We start from the raw sequence: 22,524 nt of genomic DNA, 5'->3' as shown, positions 1-22,524 counted from the left end.
GTGTCAAGGTAAACTAGGAAAAACGTGTGGCGGAGCAGCTGTCACTGTTAGAGAAAGTTCCGTGTGCTGCCTAAAGGAACCAGTGGCTTCTTTTCATTTTTACAGTACGTATGTGAATTGTGCCATTGGATGTAACAACCAGTCATGCCTCACTCATTGAATCAGATTTCAAAATCCACAAACTGATATATTTTCAATTTGCGTTGGATTTTTATATATTTTTTTGCGCGCAATGCAGAATATCTGCGAAGAGACTGCATCAGCGGTGCACAATTGCGCATGGGCGCAGTTCAGACGGAAACATTGGCTGACTTGGTTTTTTTTTTTTTTTTTTGGGCACGCCGTCCCGCAATTGACCAAGACTGCTCCGGTCGATCGCGATCGATGCATTGAGAACCTGTCATGGTCCAGCCAGTCCAGCCCTGGTGGTGCGGCTCCCCGCACAGCTGCTCTGATTAGGAGGTGCACACCTGTGCCTCATCGGCAGTGATTACCCCGGTGTATATATAGAACCCAGTGGACGGTCTGGCTTGGCCAGATCGTTGAAACTCATGCCCCATTCCTGCACTCCCATATCTCTGACCGTAAATGCGTGTGTCCCGACCTCCGCCTATTCTCCGACCGACCCCGTAAGCCTGACACCTTTGACACTCCTGCTATCTTTGATCGATCTCCCGTGCACCGACTTCTGCGTGCCCGCAGACCTGCTCTCTACACCTGACGTCCTAGTTAGCGCTGCTCTACTTGACTGCCTGCCTGATCCCTGACATTGCAACGAATAAATACTTTTCCCAAAATGCCTCTGCGTCTCCAGAGTCCTGCATTTGGGTCCTCCTCCGTCTCAATAGGTCGTGACAGAACGATCTGGCCAACACAGGACCCAGCAGGAAAGACCCGGCGTCGCCAGGACCGACGCGAGGTAGACCGACTGCCGAAGGACCAAGCCTGTCCTATCGGGTAGGCTCCATGATGCTGTCTCCTTCCGTTGTTGTTTCTTCCGTGTCACACGCATCGCCTGCATGCCATGAATACGTGCATTTGGGTCCTCCTCTGTCTCGATGGGTCGTGACAGCACCCCTGGTTTATAGTATCTAAATGACCAACATGATGTTACATGCTAGTACCTTTAGAACAGATGCATTAAAATCTTGATATCAATGTACTGGGGCAGCCATAACACTAGGTACACTTGCTCTATGTAATCTGTATCAATTATTCTGCCTTAGCCTTAAAACACTTACACACTGTCGGCTCACGAATATCTCACAAAAATTGTTATTGTGGATGTGGTTAAGACTACTGTTTATATACTGAGAGCTATTTCTATTGATATGGTTAATAAACAATACTTCACTGATGGTGTCAATCAACGCTGAATGTTCTGGTCAGAAAGTTTTTGTATTGTCATTAAACTGGTTTCATGATATATTTGATATGTTGGGATGCCGCCTGTATCCATGAATTGCATATGCATTACTGTGATGTACATAAAATAAATTGATTTAATGTACATTTTTACATAGTAATTTACAAGCACACAACAATTGTATTAAATTAGAGTATCAAAGACAAATAATGTATTGGCCACTGAAAATAATCAAATACTGGATTCTCGAAAAGTCACTGTGCACGGACTGCATTTAACAGACAAATTCCGATACCAAATAGAGGAGGTATATTGAATTCTAAGGAAACGTGTTTGTTAATAAAAATATCAGTGTCCCCTATTTGCAACCTGTTCCACTATAATTAAAATGCCACTACAATAAATACATGCGTAGTGTGAGGTTAGCAAATCTCTGATCGTTTCAGTTAAAATGGGGCATCATTTCATTGAAAAACCCTGAATGTTTTACAGGCACACCATACATGCACATTAGATTGATCAGGTCTACCTAATAAAATGGCCACTGAGTGTTAATTAGTAAAATGTCATTTATTAGCTGATACATTGTGTAGGGTACTGACCCTTATTGTTCTCCTGCTCCTCGCAAATTACAGGAAAACAGATGTGTATTACATAAATACCACATTGAGGGAATGATTATTTAAACACTTCAGTCATCTCCAACTCCGTGTAGCTTTCACCTGAATATTGAGCAGCTGAATATCTAATTTGCTGCTTTATTTTATTTTACAGGTTACTGTCATGATCCTTGCGCTCCAGCCCGGGCTGTGCGGGTGTCCGCGCGGTTGCGCTGATTGGGAAGCGCACACCTGCGCCTCATGCGGGCTAATTATTCTGTGTATTTATATAACCCCGATGACGACTGGTCCCCGCCAGATTGATGAGCTTCAGGTCCCGTTCGAGTACTCCCGTATCCCGGATCGACAACCCGTGTGTACCGACCTTCGCCTGTTCTCCGACCAACCCCGTAAGCCTGACTCCTTTGACACTTCTGCCTGCTTTGATCGTTCTCCTGTGTACCAACTCCTGCCTCCCCGCTCACCTGCTCTCTTCGCCCGACGCCCCAACTCCCGCTGCTGCACCTGACTGCCTGACCGACCCCCGACCACGAAATAATAAACGTTTCTCCCCGAACTACCTTGCATCGTCCGAGTCCTGCATTTGGGTCCTACTCCCGTTCCGATGGGTCGTGACAGTTACCATTCAAAGACATCTTAAATTAAATGCAGTAAATACAAGTTTTTAATGACTTGGTAATGGTAAATGGGAGTACCATATTTCATTGTGGACACTGTACAGTAAACCTTCTGAATTTTAGTGTTTATTGTAACACTACAATTCTACTGTGATTATGATGAGTATCAAAAGTATGTCTCTGAGTAGGATTTTACTTTGAATAACTGGATGATCAAAATATGTGGTTGTCATGACAACATTCAAATACCTGGATATTGCAGCTGTACAGGGGGCACAATCCTGGTCTACTCTCAATGATACTCTCCAATTTTTCATACCTGCAAACGTCGAGAGACAGATCACAGTGACCATCCATAATCTACAAAATTTATTCGAAACAGATGTGCGAATGACTGACGACCAGTTAAGGGTGCAGCCTGCCTTTCGCCCGAAATTAGCTGGCATAGGCTCCAACACTCTTTTGAACCTTGTGAGGATAAGTGGCTTGGAAAATAGACATCGGTGTCAGTAACATAAATGTTACTAACTTGTGTGTAGGGAGAAGGTAAATAGAAATCAATGCACATTACTCCTGCAGATGTTGCTGCATAATCTTCCATCTATCCATCCATTTTATGAGCCGCTTATCCTCACGAGGGCACGGGAGTTCTGCAGCCTATCCCAGCTGTCATTGGGCAGGAGGCAGGGTACACCCTGAACTGGTTGGTAGTCAATCGCAGTTGCACATGGAGACAGACAACAGTTGCATACACAATCACACCCAGGGGCAATTATAAGTCTCCAATTAGTGCATGTTTTTTGGGGTGTAGGAGGAAACTGGAGTGCCCAGAGAAAACCCACATAGGCTAGGGGAGAACATGCAAACTCCACACAGGCAGGAACCGGGATTTGCGGTCCTTAGAAATGTGAGGTCATCGCTGTACACTTGCTTCCCTATGCCGCCCCTGCATAATCTTATTTCTCAGACACGGCTTTACAGCTTGCCTGCCTGCACTAGTCTTTAGGCAGAGAGCAACAACATATTCTGTAGCAAATTATTTAGAATTTATCCCCTTATCTATCTATCTATCTATCTATCTATCTATATCTATCTATCTATCTCTATCTATCTATCTATCTATCTATCTATCTATCTATCTATCTATCTATCTATCTATCTATCTATCTATCTATCTATCTATCTATCTATCTATCGAATCATAGGTATGGGAAGTGGTGGTCCGATGCCCCTGCCCTGAGTCCTGGGGAGTGTGTGACATCCCCCTGGCTGGGTCCCCCATGGGATGTGCTCGCTGGCAGGTGCTTCCTCTGAGGATCCTATATACTGTAATTTGGGATGGTTTAGCATTTTGTTTCCACTGCTGGTCGCATCTGGATTGGCTGAATGTGCGTACATGGAACTTCTGCTTAGGGCAGACCTCCATTCAGAGCTATTTTGACGTGATTATGACCACATTAACCGTTCTCGATTAAAGCGATACTACAATTCTATAAATATCATGGATACTGTAAATAGTATTTTTTTATGAAAATATAATGATTTTTGGACATCTTTTACTAATTCGATTAGCAACACTATTAGATTTGTGATTGGATGATCGCAGAGGCAGCGGGATAATATAATAAGTAGTTTTCAACTCACAGCAATGCGTTATTCACAGTCAATGGGCAGTGTGAAGCACAACATAGATCCTTACCTTCATCCATACCAAGACCATTTGCAAACCTAAACAGGTACCTAGAGCTCATTTTTAAAAATACTGATGGAGCCGAAATTGTACATAAAACAGGTTGTTCTCAGCTCGAGATTCCACTGTACATGGATATGTCAGAACTAAGTTCAATAAGCCACAGTAATAACGGTAGCTCTACACAGAGTATTAAGGGTGTGTTCATGTCGACATGTGTTACCCCACTGTGTATGTTGAAACAGTCATTGCTGAGAGCTATAGCACTCTGACACCAATGCTAGTCGTAAACCTGTAAAATGTATTTTGCATTGATTGTTTGCATTACCTAAGCAGACTTTCATAAGGCATAGCTATGTGGTTTGGTAAAACAGACAGCGTGTAATTGTCTTAGTTTTATGTTTAGTATGAGAGTTAATTTCAACTGGTAGTAGCAATAAACAGCTTGAAGGATTCTTCTGAAGAATAGTTTACTGTTGTCAAACTGCTACTTGTTCTAACCCAAGTGGAGTTGAGTTCATTGCAACAATACAGTGCTCATATCGTAAATGTTTGCACGCAAATGTTAAAAAAACAATGTCATACTAATGATTTGTAACTTGAAAAGCATAAGTTAGTGGACTCATGTTGTATCTCAAAGCGTTACTCATCTTGTACTTTTCTCCTGTAAAATTGCTTACAGTGAGGTATAAAGATAATTAAACATCACATCCTCTGAACTCTTTTATTTACTTTTTCAAATACAGAAATTTCATGTACAGAAGACGGACTTGGAAGTGGAGAATGAAGAGGCTGTACACTATTTACACTTCATTACAACAAATATGCTCTGCAAGAATATCCTCCGAGATGTCAAATGATGGCAAATATCAATCAACAATGGACAGATAAAAAGAACACACATTAAACGCGGACATTTACGTGTTTCATGTCACACTTCCTTTAAGAAAGGGTTTTTTTTAATTCTTGTTTTTACACAAATAAAATCTTCTTTGTGGTTGTCTTTTGAAGAAAAAACAAAATTATACAGTTTAATTCAAATACATTACCCCTGAATCTCAACCACTTTCAAACTGAGGCAGGTAGAAACAAGGAGACTATTACATAGTCACTTTTAAACCTAGTTTCACCTGTGTTGGTCTGAGAGGAGCAAACACTGCGGGTGGGCCATTTTTTGTATACCCCTTGAAAACATATTCCAAAAACTATTTACAGCCATTAATACCTCTAGGGTGATCCTTTTTTAAAATGGCATAGTACAAATTATAGAAAACCATAGTTATCAGTACCAACTACTGTTTGTCTGTGTGTGTACATACTGAGTAGGCCTTCGAGATTTTTTTTTTTTTTTTGTGGTGAGAGCTGACCAAATTATCTTTGTTCCCCTAACATCCTTCAGATTCACATTAAAGTTTGCATCTTGTCAAACCTTTCTCCACCAAAATGCTTCCTTCTTCAATCTATGGTGAGATCTGTTAGGAAGCCTCCATTTTGTCCTCGCTGCACATATTGTAAATTCACTGGTCAGACGGGTTTCAGAATTTGCCACCGAGGCTGAGCAGCTCCATGAAGGAATTAAAGAGGCTCTCCAGCCAGCTTTGGTTGGCCATGCACTGCTGCACCACCTCCTCCTGGCCAGGATCGTCTGCTGCCTGCTCGATGCTGTCCGTCTGCACACAACACGGACTTATTTTCAAACTATTGTGGTATATCTATCAACTGTACAAAATATACATTCAAACATACACCAGTTACTCACATTTGGCGTCCCATCGCGCTCGCAAATCTGCACAGTCAAGCACGAAAAATCATGCACCTAAAATGTGTTACGAGTAAAAAAAATATAGACATCGCTTATTTTGTGTTGTCTTGAAATTAATTTACGTGCTTATTTCCTAAACGTCGTTATAGGAAGACTCTCCACAAATTTCATATGTACAAAAAAAAACCTCAAATGTGAGGTAATATTATTATTACATATATTTTGGACATTAATTGAAAAAAGATTTAAAATAAAGAACATTTTTGAAATCCAAGCAAAATCTGGATGTGTGCAAGCTTTCACACCCAAACGTGGAATAAACATCCTTGACTTCACCCCTGATGTCGCCGGTGCTTAGCATTACAGACCATTCGTCCTCGCTAAGCCAAGATGCCGACGTGTTGTGCAACAAAACTGAGAAAACGCACCCAAATTTAACTTCCCATGGGGTTAACCTGATAGGATAAAGCGGTGGCTGTCACAGTTTAGGCTCGTTCACCAGCAGGGGAAATTTGCACGCATCTAATCATTACTGGTTATTAGCTGCTTAGTTACAGCTTCTTGTGCTAATACTGTATAAGCAACAACATATTTTATGAGGCTGTAAGGTGGCGCAGCTGTTCAATCCCGGATTTCCGTGTGTGGAGTTTGCATGTTCTCCCCGTATCTGCGTGTGTGTAAACTTGCCTCCTGCCCGTTGACAGCTGGGAAAGGCTCCAGCATTCCTGCGACTATCATGCAGCTAAGAAAATGGATGGATGGATATGTATGTGTTAGCACACAACGCTTCCCGGTTACTAATTACTGCGATGCGCGCATGCAAACCCCCCTGCCACTCCCTCCCACCATCACCGCCGCTGGTCAAACACAAGAAGCTGAGTGCTTGAAAAGTACAACTTGGGGAGGAGAAAAAAAGTCTGTATATTCTCTACATTGAAACCAACTCCTCAGAAAAGCATCAAATCTCCACAGTCCATGGACTGGGACTGTTATTGTTCGTCATCAACACCACAGTCCTGCCAACACGTCGACTTCCCCCTGTGTGCATTCTGGCTCAAACGGTTGAACTTTGTACATTGTTATTTTTGTTTTGTTAGCTCAATGGCAGGAGTAGTAATAGCACCGAGCATCGACTCGCTGTTATACTCTCTTTGTTAGCTCTGAGCACACAACACTTCCTGGTTACAATTTACAGTCCAACCCCCTGTCCCCGGTCATTCGCGAGAGGCTGACTGCTTGAAAAGTACAATTTGGGGGGAAAAAAAAGTCTGGCCACGCTTGCTGTATAATCTATACATCAAAACCAACTCCTCAGAAAAGCATCAAATCTCCGCGGTCGATATAATGGGACTGATATTGTTCGTCGTTAGTGCCACGCCCCCTCTATAACACATCAATGATGGATGTGTGTATTCTGGCTCAAGCGCACAGGCTTGAACATTGTACATCATCCTCTGTATGCTGCGGAAAATTTCTAAGACTTTGGGATTATCTTCCGAAAAACAAAGGATGGTAGTGGTATAAGTGCAACTTGTCAGTTGCCAACTTTGACAGATGCCCATTACGCGGGAAAGACACCCAACACAACTTTGTCTTCTGTCAGAAAATCTAATCCCTGTGCAGGGCAGAGGCAAAAGATGCGCTAGGTATGGTTTTCTAAATTCAAGTGGCTCAAACTGAGGTACTCAAATTTTTTTCTGCCAATGGTGTATTGACAGTGGAAGAAAAAATGTTCTGACACGCTGAAAATCATCGGTGGCGCCGAAGTTGGATGACTGCGTGAAGCATCAGCAGACAGCTGATCACAAATTTGCTGCAACTGCAAAGACGTATGATGCAGAATGTGGCTTCAACCGGCATAACATTGTAAAGACGTCCTTAAGGAACTGTCTCAAAACAGAAAATGTAAATGAACTGTTCATCGTTAAAATTGAAAGCCCTGAAGTAGAATTGTTTGATTTTTATAAAAGACACTGAAAACATTTCTAGGATATAACACAGGTAATGTTTCAGTATCTAACTATAATAAGTATGAGATTGTGATTTACTTTGACTTGATCTAAGTTGTTACGTTAGACTAGTCTGTCCATATATCTAAATACGAACGGTTATTTTCCCCATGGTATGCGTTATCTTGAAGTTGAAAACGTTTCCCCTCTGCATGCTTTAGGAAGATAGAGATCATCTACTGCTATTTTCATCAATGGATTGATAATAGATACTGCAGTAAATTACGCTAGATTATAAAAATACATCACGATTGCCAAAAGGAATGTTTGTTAAAATGTATCGCTAGCTTGTTGCCGATTATGTTGAACTAAACTTTCAGCATTTTCAAAACTCTGCGGGTATAGACTGTTGGTGTTGATTCCTTGACAGGCCAGTGCATTTAACTTTTCTTCAGATAAAGTTTGTCAGAGCAAGAATTTTTCTTGATGAAAATTTTTAAATAGCGTTTTATATCATGTTCTACAAATATCAGTTGAAATTGGAAATCAACATTTCTGGGTTTGAAACTTTTTTCTATTTTAGTTATGTATTTGTTAATTTTATTTTTAATTTCAAGTTATGTTATATTAATCCAGCTCCTGGGTTCAATCCCGCACCCGCCTGTGTGGAGTTTGCATGTTCTCCCCATGCCTGTGTGGGTTTCCTCCAGGCACTCTTCCAAAAACATGCAGCATTACATGGACACTCTAAATTGCCCCTAGGTGTGATTGTGAGTCTCAATGTGCCCTGCAACTGGCTGGCAACCAGTTCAGGGTTTACCCCGCCTCCTGCCTGTTGACAGCTGGGTTAGGCTCCAGTACTCCTCGTGACCCTTGTGAGGATAAGAGGGAAAGAAAATGGATGGATGTTATATTAATCCAGTAAGTTATTTTAAGGTCTTGAGATTCCATCCCTAATCACACCCGCAACTTTATCTGCGGGCATGACTGGTGGACCCACACCCGTAACTATATCTGGGAGCATGACTGACCACACCCGTACATTTTTCAAATGTGAGTGACTGATACACTGAACAATTATATACATGCAATGCTTGTTTTTCTCCACTTTCCAAAAACTGAAGTGAAAAAGCTTTCTGCATACACAAAAGGCCAATTTAGCACAAATATCACATATATATTATCTAAATCTGTGTTACTAAGCACTTTTCCTTTACCAAGATAATCCATTCACCTCACAGGTGTGGCATATCAAGATGCCGATGAGGCAGTATGGATATTGCACAGGTGTGTCCCAGGAATCCCACAATTAATGGTCGTTCGAAAATGTGCAATTTGATCAGACAGCACAATGCCACTTGGATGTACTGCTAAATTCTCTGAAACGCTTTTGGAGATGGCTTATGATGGCAAAGCAAAGCAAATGTATTTAAATCACACATTTCATACACAAGGTAACTCAAAATGCTTTACATGATTAAAATCCTTTAAAAACAAAGTCAGAAACGACAAAAAAGTACAATTGAAACAGTATACTGAGCAAAAAATATTGAAAAATGGAAATGCTCAAAAAAGCATGACAAAAAAAGCATTTTTCACCTGGATTTAAGAACAGTCACACTTGTGGCTGACATCACTTCTGTAGGCAATTTATTTCATTACTAATATTAATATTAGTAATATTAATACTGTATATTAATAGCTAAATGCTGCTTCACTTTTGCTTTGGAATCTTTGCATTACCATTTGAGCTGTTTATATTCTATTACCATTTCTCTCATGTATTCAGGACGAAAAACATTTTGTGATTTGTAGACCAGTAGCAGAACTTTAGAATCTAAAGCTGAACATAAGCCAGTGACTTTAGAATTGGAGTGATATGCTCTGACCTCTTTGATCTGGTCAGAACCCAAGCTACAGTCTTTGAATGAGCTCCAGCTGTTTATTGCTCTTTTGGGGGAGTCCAATCAGAAGACCATTACAATAGTCAAGTCTACTTGAGGTAAAAGCTGAACAGGAGGAGTCTAAGAACTGATCCTTGTGTGACCCCATAGGCCATTGCCATTCGATGAGATTGAACACTTCCATTGGTTCCAAAATACCTCCTTTCGTCCGAGTAGGACCTGAACTGTTTGACCTCTGTAATTGCAAACAAAGGCAACTATACCAAATATCGACATTGGTTTTCTCAGGTGTTCAAATACTTATTTTCGGCTGTCTCACACAAATAAATTGTTAAAAAAATCATACATTGTGATTTCTGGATTTTTCTTTTTAGATTTTTTCTTTCACAGTGGACATGCACCTACAATGATAATTTCAGACCCCTCCATGATTTCTAAGTGTGAGAACTTGCGATATAGCAGGGTGTTCAAATACTTATTTTCTTCACTGTATAGTACAGCTAAAATGTGCATACAATATGGGATGCCAATACCCTAATTTCCTCCAACAAGACTGACAGAATATCTGTTTCAGTTTAAACGTCCGAAAAAGAGGAATCAATTAGATCAGAATCAACTAAAAAGATTAATATATTTGAGCACCAAGCAGCAGTCTTACCTCCTTCTTACAATGCAGGAATGTGTGATATTTATAGTGGTGAAGGGAATGATACAGACTGTAGATCCGGCATGTTTCAATTGAGAGCTTCAGATCCTGAAAAGAAATGTGAAACTCAGATTTTTTTAAACGAATTTCTAGTTGTCATTCAAACATAATGTACTATCAACAGCCAGAGGTGGTGGATGTTGGGGTGCACTGGGGTTATCTTCCCCTTTGTGTGTGATCTGCCCTTTTCAGGAATGATACTGATGTAGCTATTGTATGTACTAATGGTCGATATCTGAATTTGCACATTCCGATCTTATATTTTTGTCTAGTTGGTTTTCATGCTTGGATTTAAAAAAAAAAAAACAGAAGTACTTTTTCTCTGAATACTTAAAGTACTCTTGCTGAAGTAATTATTCGGAGTACTACTTTTTACTTTTAACAAACATCAGTCGCACTCACGATCACAACTAGGGGCAATTTAGTGTGCCCAATTAATGCATGTTTTTTGGATATGGAAGGTAGCCAGAATGCCCGGAGAAAACCCACCAGCCACGGGGAGAACATGCAAACTCCTCACAGGGAGGGCCGGAATCGAACCCTGGTCCTCAGAACTGTGAGGCCAAAGCTTTCCAGCTGCACCACCTTTCCTAAAACAACACTGTTCCTATTAAAAGCAAATTGAAGTATTAACATGACAATGCACTTTTTTAAAATTGTCATTTATTCTTTAAATCTAAGGCTCTGGTTGTGACCACCTGTCAAGGTTAAATGTCTATGTGGCCCCTGACCCCAAAACTTTGCCCACCCCTGCCCTATCAACTCTCCTTTCCGCTCTAGGGCTGGCTAGGGATTGGCTGCATCGAGGACACTTCAGGTTGGGTGTGTGTGTGTGTGTGTGTGTGTGTGTGGTGTGTGTGTGTGTGTGTGTGTGTGTGTGTGGTGTGTGTGTGTGTGTGTGTTGGGTTGGGTTGGGGGGGGAATCTGGCTCTCCTGGGGGTAGGGGTGGTGGGTGCATGGTAGTGGGCAATTGTCGGGGTGCCTTGGTGTGGCCAGCAGCTCTCACCTCGGTGCGGGAGGTGCCCAGGCCACCAGGTTAATCTCGGGTGGACCCCTGTGCCCGATCCTGCTCTTTAATTGATTGGGTGGGGTCCTTAGCCTCTGCGCTGCAGGCACAGTAATTACAGGACTCTTCTGTCAGTCTTTGTGCATGTAAAACGCTGTTGATTCACTTGCATGTGTCTGCAAGCACACACCCCTGGGACTCTTTCACTGGGTGTGTGACCACTCACTCATTGCGACAAATAACTTATCAATATGTGAATTACTTGTGTTTTCCACCACTTATAGTCTCGTTCTATAGACTTCTATAATACGCTTAGTCAATACCATCACACTTCACTTGTAGAGCTGGGTTGACGACCTGTGTCCTGCATGCTTCTTCTCATGTCCTCTTGTCCTTTCCTGTCCTGTCCTTCCCTCACAGGGTGTAGCAGTACAGCCCCATGCAACGCCCATATTTACTGTTTCGTTGTTGTAGATATATAATCATATACTTTTCTCATCCTGTTTTACAATTAGTGCTTTGTCTTTTGTCTTTGTCTCTCACTTTCCTCTAAAAACATTGTTCTGTTCTATTGATAGTCTCTGATGCTCAATAAACCTGTATTATAATACAAAGAAACCAGAGCGGACGCTGACACAGTAAAACTGTTCTGGCATAAAAGGGATACTAACCCTAACCCTAACCCTCTATTCTGTTTAACTTAACACCCAAACAGCACAAAAAAGAAGTCTGTTGGTGTGTCAACTACAAGCCTTCAATAAACATATAACAAGAATAATGCTGTTTAAAAGCAGTACTATTTACTTGTTGCTTCGGAATGCTCCTCTTGGCACGGTTGAGAGTTTTGCGGTTGTAACCCTCGCCACCAAGTTGAACTTTGACAGATCCAGATTCCAGCGGGTCTGCTGTCATTTTAGGGAATATATGAAGAGCTTCCTAGGAAGAAAGAGGGAGACACAAAGCTGGAAAAAAAGGGTAACTTTTTCACTTTCTCTTGCCCTTTTTTTATAATATAATTTACCTGGTGCTGAGCATTCATTGTGACTCTCCTCAACAACCTTTTCTTCTGCTCATTAAGCAGACTGTCGATCCTCCTCATAGGCGGCAGGTATAGCTCATCTAAGTAATAAGAATTAATTCATATTCTAAAATTTCATTTCAACAACAGTCTTATTAGGTCATTGATTACACTATTAGATCACAGCGCTGATAGTCCTGACGTACTCCTCATTGTTTTCCATTGAAAACATACAGTCATAATTGTGTGCATGATATTCACTGTTTATTCTTTTGAAATGAGTCTTCCAATTGTGTTGCAGTACATTTTTAAGCAATGGTGTTCATGAGTTGTAACTTATCCATTCGTCCATCCATTTTCAACAACACTTATCCTATTCAGGGTCAATTGGAGCTGGAAAATGTGCCAGCTTACTTCAGGTGAAAGCTGGAGTACATCCCGAACTGGTCACCAGTCAGTCGGTGGGCAGATACAGAGACAGACAACCATTCAGATTCACATTCACATCCACACCGTCACTGAATGGGAACTGAAACCACGCTGCCTGCACCAAAGTCCGGTGAATGTGCCACTACACCATCAGTGACTTTCCACTTCTATGATGATATATCCTACAGTTATAGCATACAAAGTCCCTTAGTGGAATGGACAAATTGTCTTCATCCATCCATCTATTTTCTACCGCTTCGCCGGGTCAGGTTGCAGGGGAAGTAGCTTCAGCAGGGATACCCAGAGTTCCCTTTCCCCAGCCACTTCTCCAGCTCTTCCAGAGGGATCCCAAGGTGTTCCCAGGCCAGCCGAGAGATATAGTCTCTCCAGCATGTCCTAGGTCGTCCCCGGGGTCTCTTTCCAGTGGAACATGCCCGAAACACCTCATCAGGGAGGCATCCGGATCAGATGCCCCAGCCACCTCATCTGGCTCCACTCTATGTGGAGGAGCAGCGGCTCAACACTGAGCCCGTCCTGGATGACCAAGCTTCTCACCCTATCTCTAAGGGAGAGTCTGGACACCCTGCAGAGGAAACCCATTCAGGCCGCTTGTATCTGGGATCTTGTTCTTCTAGTCACGACCACTAGCTCGTGCCCATAGGTGAGGGTAGGAACGTAGATCGACTGGTAAATTGAGAGATTTGCCTTTCGACTTAGCTCCGTCCTTACCACAACGGACTGATACAAAGTCTGCATCACTGCAGATGCTGCACTGATCCGTTTGTCGATCTCCCACTCCATTGTTCCCTCACTCACGAACAAGACCCCAAGATACTTGAACTCCTCCATTAGGGGTAGGATCTCATCCCCGACCAAGAGAGGGTATGCCACCCTTTTCTGACAAAGGACCATAGTCTCGGATTTGGAGGTGCTGATTCTCATCCATCGGGTGCGATGGGAGGTGGGCGGTGGCCAAAACTAGCTCCAGGAACATGGAATGTCACAAATTGTTTTATTTTATGTGATTTTTGTCCCTTGGGATATGTTGTTTAAAGCATAGCTATAACTATAAGACACCTGGGAAGCATTTTCAATTGTGGAAAAAAAGGATACTATATGTGAATATACTGTATATCGATTTATCCATCTTCTTAGCCACTTATACTCACAAGGATCACTGGAGTGCTGGGGCCTATTACAGCTTTCAACGGGCAAGAGGCAGGGTACACCCTGAACTGCTTGCCAGCCAATTGCAGGGCACAGACAGACAGACAACAGTTGTACTCACAATCACACCTTTTAGAGTGTCCAATTAATGCATGTTTTTGGGATGTGTGAGGAAACCAGAGTGCTCCGAGGAAACCCAGCCAGGCACAGGAAGAACATGCAAACTCCACACAGGTGGGACCCTTGTGAGGATAAGCAGCAAAGGAAATGGATGGATGGGTGGAGAGAGCAAGCAATTGATTCGATAGATAGATAGATAGATAGATAGATAGATAGATAGATAGATAGATAGATAGATAGATAGATAGATAGATAGATAGATAGATAGATAGATAGATAGATAGATAGATAGATAGATAGATAGATAGATAGATAGATAGATAGATAGATAGATAGATAGATAGATAGATAGATAGATAAAAAGTACAGAGAAGGTCAGAAGGAGCTACATTGTGTCTTTGTGGAGCTAGAGAAACCGTATGACACTGGAATTGTGGAACTGCATGCATAAATCTGATGTGCCTGAGAAGTGTCAGAATAGTACAGGGCATGTATAAGGGTGGCAGAACAGAGGTGAGCTGTGCCGTAGGTCTTTAAGAAGAATTTATATACCTGTCAAACTCGCCCAATTGCTCCCCTTATTAATGATTGCAATTCCCCTTATTAAGCGATAATAAACCTTACAAAAGCACACGGAACATATTTACTCACAGCAAGACAGACTATGTACAATAAAAACAAAGATAATTTGTGTAAATAAGTTATTTTATTTACCAAATAAACAACACAAACTATTCTTTCAGTTTCTTTCTTAGTTCTATCCCCACTTGCAGTCAATTTAGTGTTGCTTATTATAAGTAGCAGCGCAGGATTTCAAAGATTTCATCTGTTCTAAATATGGTTTTACTCTGTAACAGTCACAATTTAGTTTGATTTGCAACAAATATGTTAGAGTATCAGTTCCCATTATCTTCTTATACTCTATGTATTTTCCTCACATGGCTGAAAACTCTCGCACTGTCAGCATTAGAGTGAGGAAGGCAGAGAAGAACTTTGTAAATCTCTTTCATCAATGGAAAGCGATCTTGCCCAAATGTACTTTTTAATTTAAATATGTGTGGCCAAAAAAACTCTGGGTTAATTGGTCTTCCATATTGGCTTTTCTGAGAGATGATCAGGTAGGAGCTGGTAATCTTCTCACTCGTCCTTTAATTCCTCCTGTTCCAAGTGTGGTGTAAACCTGACAGCCAACCTCACAATTTGGCTGTAATTTTTGTCCTTTCTTGAGTCCATCACCACTAAATCACTGAGAAGAGCATTTTGAAAGGGGAATTTGCTGATCATTTTGGTCACAACAGCCTCATAGAAAGAACACACGGAAGAAAAGAAGATCGCTTCCTTTGGTGGTGTGATGCTTGGGTTGCTTCCATCTTCATCGTCTTTGAAGACAGCCCTAGTACTCAAGCCAACTGCAAGTCTGCTATCTTTATGCTGTAGGCATGTGTTGGTAAAGTCCACTTCTGTCAAGGTGTCAGCAGATTTCACATGCTCCATGTGTACAAATTTTACCATCAATTTCTTTAGCAGCCGTTCCATTTCTCGCATTACATCACCAATCACACATTCTTCTGTTTGGAAGAGTACGTTGAATAAATTTATGTGAGGTAAGATGAAGCTGAGGAAGTGCAGTGTGAAGAGAGTGAGATGGTGGCACTGAAGATACAACAGGAAGCAGAACTGGAGGTGGCAGAAATGAAGATGTTGAGGTTCTTGCTAGGAGTGAGTAGGTTGGATAGGATTAGAAATTAGCTCATTTGAGGGACAGCCAAAGTTGGATGTTTTGGAGACAAGGTTCACGGGAGCAGACTTTAATTGTTTGGACATTTCCAGATGCGAGAGAGTGAGTATATTGGTAGGACGGTGCTAAGAATACGGTTAGGCAAGGAAAAATAGCCAGAGCAATACCAAAAAGAAGGTTGATGGATGTCGTGATGGAAGACATGAGGACAGTTGGTGTTAGAGAGGAAGATGCCAGAAATAGGTGCTTCTGGAAAAAGATGACCCGGTGTGGCAACTGTTCATGGGACAAAGCGAAAGGAAAAGAAAAGAAGAAAATAGTACTTCAATCAAATTCACCAAAATTGCATTAGAATACCTGCGCGAAGACTTAGAAGAGTCCAAGTATGTGTATCCATAGACGGAATTTCTGACACTAAATTTTCACTGCACCAAGCGCATCTCCAATGGCCCATACAACCAGCCTGATGCAGAATGATCTGCCAAATTGGCACCTTGCTCTTTCATGAAAATCAAGATTTGACAGCAGCTATATCTACAGAAATAGAGCCTGTAATGTTTACTCACCAGGCATAATATTTATTCCAGTAAGCAGAATGATCTAAAAGCTAATTCTAATGTCATAATAGTTTTGAACAGTTGCATGATTAGTGGGTTTCTCTGAAGCCTTTCACTACATTGGTCACTGAGAGTTCTCACCATCCGTATCCTCCAAGGCTTGGATCATGTCCGGGTCAAGCGCTGTGCTGACCAACATCTCCACATAGCTCCTAAACATCTCCCTCATGGCCCGGCTTTTTAATCCAACCCGCTGGGGTCCTGAAAACAAAATGAACTTACACAGAGCCTCAGAAGTGATGATGTTTGTCCAATGAGATGCTGACCTTCATCTTCACTGGGAAGTGAGGAATCAGATTCAGAAGAAGAGGATGGCAACTCCTTCATCCATTTTTTCCTTTTCTTTGGAGGAGGCTCCGTCTTGTCCATTGACAACTTGCCTCTGGAGTGACGCACCACCTTCTTCTCAACTTCTCCTTTTTCCTCCTTCACACATTGCACTGTTCCTCTTCTGACCTCCTGGACATCTCTTGCTCCTGTATCTTTCCCCAATTCCTTTTCTTTTTCCTTGTGGCTGCCCCTTTCTGTGACTCCTGTTTCTGGACCTAATCTCTCCTTCTCTTTAACTCTCTCCTTGCCCTGCTTTTCTTTTTCCTTGTGTTCACCCTCCTCCCGCTCACTTTCTTTGCACACCATGTCCTGTTCCTCCCTCTCTCTTCGTTCCTTACTACTCTTCTTTCTATCTCTTTGTTCTCTCTCAGAATCTCTCATCCCCTTGTTCCTTCTTTGACTCTCCAGTTTAAGGAGTGCTGGCTTGTCTTTTTCTTTAGTTTCCCTCTCTCTCTGTTCCCTATCCCATCTCATATTTTTCTCTTCTTTTTCTTTCCTGTCCCTTTCTCTCTGATCCCTCTCTTGTTTCTCTTCTTTTTTATCCTTCTCCATCTTTTCCTTCCACTCTCTTTCTTTTTGCTCTTTTTCTGCTTTTCCCCTTTGCTCCCTCTCTTTCTTCTCCTTCAGCTCCTTCAGTCTCTCCTTGTCCCTTTCATCTCTCTCCAGCCGAGGGGGGGTTTGATTGTGAAGGGTCGGTAGTTGTTTTGGTAGCGACTGGCGCCTGTCAGGAACAAAAATTGAACAAGCCAGCTAAGAGCAGCCCAGAGTATTTTATACATAGCAGTTGATGCATTCTATTCTGTCAGTTTCTCTATTGTTATATATAAATACCAATATTTTCCTGTCCGTGCCTATGTATTTTTTACGAGCCCATCTGATGCAAATTCAAGCTATGTGTAGTCTCCCTTCATGACGTCTGGCTCACCCACTGTGTGTAACCAGCTCAAGTGTGCACAGCCACCAAAGAGGCATGAACACTAAAGTCTGAGGCAGGCTGTAAATCATTTAGCTTGGAGTTTTTCTGAGACTAGTGAATGCCATTGAAATCCATTTGGAAAATATACCACATTTTAAATGTGAAATTAAGCTCCGCAATGGTTATGTCATTATCAGTGAGACATGCACACCGCTGATATGTGCATTGCGTCTAACCCGGTGCTTTTTGAAGGAACGTGTGTTTTTTGATTCTGTATGAAATAAATCCAATAAAAGTAATTCACCGGCATGTTGGGTGACTGGTTAAAACATTTGCCTCAGTTTCGAGGACCACGGTTCAAAATCTGGCCTCTGTGTTTGCATGTTATCCCCGTGCATGCGTTGGTTTTCCCCAGGTACACCAGTTTCCTCCTATATCCCAAAAAACATGCATGGTAGGTTAAGTGAAAACTCTAAATTTCCCATTGGTGCGGATTTGAGTGCAAATGGTTGTATGTTCATTTGTGACCTGGCAACCAGTAAACGGCGTATGCAGCCTTTCCAGTACACCCATGACTCTAGTGAAAAAAATGTGTGTATGGATATTAATTTAATCAGAATAATGTGCTTATGACTGAATGCAGGTCCATCAATAGAAAAGCGGTTCTACCTGTCATTCTATAGAGCTCGTGCACCAAAGTCATCAAATTACATCACTGGCCGGAAGTGTCGGTCAAACAAACCATTCTTCAATGCTAAGTCGGTTGGAGACGACGCGAAAATACGACTTATAGCGCGACGCCCAGAGTTTTGTCTGATACCAATAAACATTTAGAAGGTGATAATAAACGAAGGTATGTGGAAAAATGAGAGACACTTGGCATAGAGGACCCATATTTAATGCCGAAGTCGATGTTTTCGCTGATAAGAAATTGGTCTAGTAACCAGCTTGCGCTTGTCTTGGACAAATGGATCTACACATGTATCTGGTGAGTAAATTGTGGAGATTTACACGGAAGAGTTTGAAAACGTAGAAAAGTTTGGATGCATGCAAATTCTTCGTTGCTGGATCTGTTCTCCATCAAGAATAAACCCCACATAGTGATGGAGCCACTCTGATTGTTTCAATACAAATAGCAATATTTAAATAAATAACACCTAGTTTTACACAAACTCGCATTCATTAACTATGGTTGGACAAAAAGAAAAAGACCAAGTCAACTCCTCCGTTCATGAAGCATGTTGCAGCCACACGTTAAACTTGGGTAAACTTCTTTGTGACAAATGTTTTTTTTTAAAATATGCATTGTTCTCAAATGAGTCCAATGGGTATTTAAAAAAAGAAAATAGACCGCTGGGATAGGCTTCAGCACCCGTACACCGAAGCGCGTTGCGCCACACAAACTTCAGTAAACCTCTGTGACCGACAGTTTATTTTCTTTTTATAAATATGCATTGGACTCATTTGAGAACAATGCATATTAAAAAAAACAACAAAAAAACATCTGTGGGAGAGAGGTTTACCGAAGATTAACGTGTGGCTGCAACACGCTTCGTGTATGTTGGAGACAACTCCTTGTTGCTTTTTTTTTTTTTTAAAGCATTGTTCTCAAATGAGCCAACTTGGAATTGTGAATACATCTTGAGAATTTGAGATTGAGAAGAATAATTCCTACCTGAAGTGAAGTGATCGCTACACAATCATGTGTATTTGGTTGACCACCATCCATCACATTTAATTGCCGAAATCCATCGATCTTTTCTCGTCTTTTCAGCTGGAATTCCATAGATTGATCTATTTGAAGAACTGTCTCGTCTGTTGTAACAACCAACAGCATAACAAGTCTCGGGCATTGTGTATATTCTGATCCAGTTCAGTGTCCCCCACACTGTCGAGCAGCTCTTTTTGACCAGCAATATATAGTTTATCTCTATCCATAGTTTGGTGGTGCCCTATACCCATCTTGAGCCGCGGACAGCAGGCTTCAACAATGTATTTAAGACAGCTATGGAAGTAAATATGTGCCACCAGGATTTGAATTTGAATGGTAAAGTGATCACATTTTCAATAGTCATATTTCAGTGTAACTTTTCAATGTTAACAATTCAACCGGCTACAATTCACTGTCTGAAATTCAACTGGGTACAATTCGCTGTCTAAAATTCACCCTTTGTGCCACCAGGCAGGGTTACTTCAGGTCAGAACCGAACCCTCAGCCAATCGCAGTTACGCTTTCTTAGTCACGTGACATCACATACCTAGAAACCATAACTGGATTGGCTGGCCGTTTGGTCCTGACCTGAAGTAAGCCTGGCTGGTGACACAGACGGTGAATTTTAGATAGCGAGATCAAACAGCGAATTGTAGCCAATTGAATTTCAGACAGCAAATTGTACCCGGTTGAACATGAGACAGCGAATTTCAGACAGTGAATTGTAGGCAGTTGAATTTCAAACAGCGAATTGTAGCCAGTTGAATTGTTAACATTGAAAAGTTACACTGAAATACAACTATTGAAAATGTGATCACTTTACATTTCAAATTCAAATCCTGTTTTCTGTGGCATTTCAAATTTAAATCCTGGTTGCACATATTTACTTCCATACACAGCATAGATCAAAAAATATGTTATGTTGAAATTATTCAAACTCTAACTTACACGTTCGCCTTCATGATAACTGTAGGTGTAATAACTATGGGTTGGGGGAAAAAACTCCAAACTACAACAGAATCTATTTTTTGCGAATTACTATGATATAAAAGCTCCATGTTTGGCTAATGCCATAATGTTGAGACATTACAGCCATCGGGCAGCTTTTGATTGCAGGTGAGCATATGAGGGCCAGTTGTATCACACAACATAAGTTTGAGATAGCTGCTGTAGGACCATTACCGGGCTAACAGGGTAGTTAACTTAATCAAAATGTAAAATGCTGATTCACAATACTTTCTACAGCCTCTTAAAGTGTGGAAGAAGAAAAGTGGTTAATTCCAGGAGAGAATATGCACACCTGGCCAGATTTGACAGAGAACAACCACCTACTGGGTCGCTCCACCCAGAGTATGTACCTGGTACGAGGGTGTGTTAATGACAGATTTGAGTTGACGGGAGATTGCGCACAGCTGCATACCTTTTCTGACTTACGCATGATATGGCCCAAATTGTTTTTTCATTCAATCACAATGCCAACTCTATTTCTAATGTATTTAGGAAACTGGCATTTCTAAATGTAAAAATATTTGAGGCAATGGTTTCACACTTGGCCTATAATACACAAATTATTATTCGCGTATGGTGAAAATCTTTGATATCGTATCATCATATGCAAACATGTTTGTACAGGTGAAAATATGGTAGAGCTCGTACTGTGTTTATTGCAAATAAAATTACCTGAAGAGTACCGTGTTCTCAAATGTATTCTTTTTTTTTTTAGTTATTTTATTCTTGATTCATCCAGGTAAGGCGATTGAAAAAAAGATTTTCATTTCCAATGATGGCATGGCAGCAGAAAACACAGTTTTAAAAAAAAGATAAAATATTCTTAAAGCATTTTCATTCATTTCAGTTTTTTAAGCTATACAGTATACAAAAAAAAACCTACCCCCTGACTTACCTCAGAGTCAGACCAGTTCTGTGCCATGGCTTTCTGGAACACACTCTGACATAATCCTTCTTGTTGACATTCTCTAGGAACTTTACATACAAACGCTGGTATCGCATTTTAGCATCTCCAAAATAACCTAAATACTGAGGAAGAGACATTAAGAATAAGAACAATATTTCAGTAAATATTCTGTAAACAACTATAAGCAAGGGAATACTGAGAGATGCTGTCACTAAGCACATATGCCATCACAGCACACTGGACACTTAAAGGGTCTTGTATTGTAATATTGAAAGTGTTTTGTAATGGAAAAAAGTACAGTGTGCACAAGTTCATATCTCGTGACCATTGGTTAGTATTGCATACTCGCAAAATACTAAGCTTTAAATTTTTTCCTTCAAGTTGTTTTAAGAGCACTAGACAAGCATTCATGATTCAATATGGATTAGGACTAGAGGGAAAAAAACAGGTCAATGCAAAACCGGAACCCTATTTACGCTGCTGGAACCCATGTTTTGCTCAGACATTTATTGGAGATGAACACAGTGTTGGGCCCCTGAAAACATTACCTAAGACAGGGAGTGTCTTTAAGTGGTTTTCAAGACAGTGTTAGATCTGCAATGTACATGTAACATGATGTTTGAGTGAGATGAGTGGTAGTTAGCATTTTTGGCATGGTAATCACTACCACGCCAGTGCTAATCACGATCACTGACCATTGAGCATTTCGCTTTCTCATATTCTATACACCAAATTTATCATTCATCCCATACACAGTACTAATACAGTTTCCCTCCCTCATACATCCTGTACATCAATTAATCTAGCCGCTTGACCTCAAGAGGGTTGCAGGAGAGCTGGAACCTATCCTAGCCATCTTCAGGCAGAGGTAGGGTACACCCTGGACTGGTTGCCTGCCAATCGCAGTATAAATATCAATCCTTCCATTTTCTAAGCCGCATAT

At 41.2% G+C, this 22,524-nt stretch overlaps 1 protein-coding gene across 2 annotated transcripts in view; it reads right to left on the bottom strand.

Moving 5' to 3' along the window:
- Window positions 1–5,043: 5,043 nt before the first annotated feature.
- prr12b (proline rich 12b) overlaps window positions 5,044–22,524 on the bottom strand; it is a 52,851-nt gene continuing 35,370 nt past the window's right edge. For both annotated transcript variants that reach the window (XM_061846762.1, XM_061846763.1), the window contains 7 exons: window positions 21,570–21,703; window positions 16,976–17,760; window positions 16,791–16,910; window positions 12,642–12,739; window positions 12,425–12,556; window positions 10,567–10,662; window positions 5,044–5,963 (listed from right to left, as the gene is read on the bottom strand). In XM_061846762.1, coding sequence (XP_061702746.1) covers window positions 5,829–5,963; window positions 10,567–10,662; window positions 12,425–12,556; window positions 12,642–12,739; window positions 16,791–16,910; window positions 16,976–17,760; window positions 21,570–21,703 — 1,500 coding nt within the window. In that variant the 3' untranslated portion in view covers window positions 5,044–5,828. The remainder of the gene's footprint in view (window positions 5,964–10,566; window positions 10,663–12,424; window positions 12,557–12,641; window positions 12,740–16,790; window positions 16,911–16,975; window positions 17,761–21,569; window positions 21,704–22,524) is intronic.

The sequence above is a fragment of the Syngnathoides biaculeatus genome, chromosome 16 (assembly GCF_019802595.1).
Source record: "Syngnathoides biaculeatus isolate LvHL_M chromosome 16, ASM1980259v1, whole genome shotgun sequence".
In the NCBI taxonomy this organism is placed as follows: domain Eukaryota; kingdom Metazoa; phylum Chordata; class Actinopteri; order Syngnathiformes; family Syngnathidae; genus Syngnathoides; species Syngnathoides biaculeatus.
This window is presented reverse-complemented; position numbering and strand designations above follow the sequence as displayed.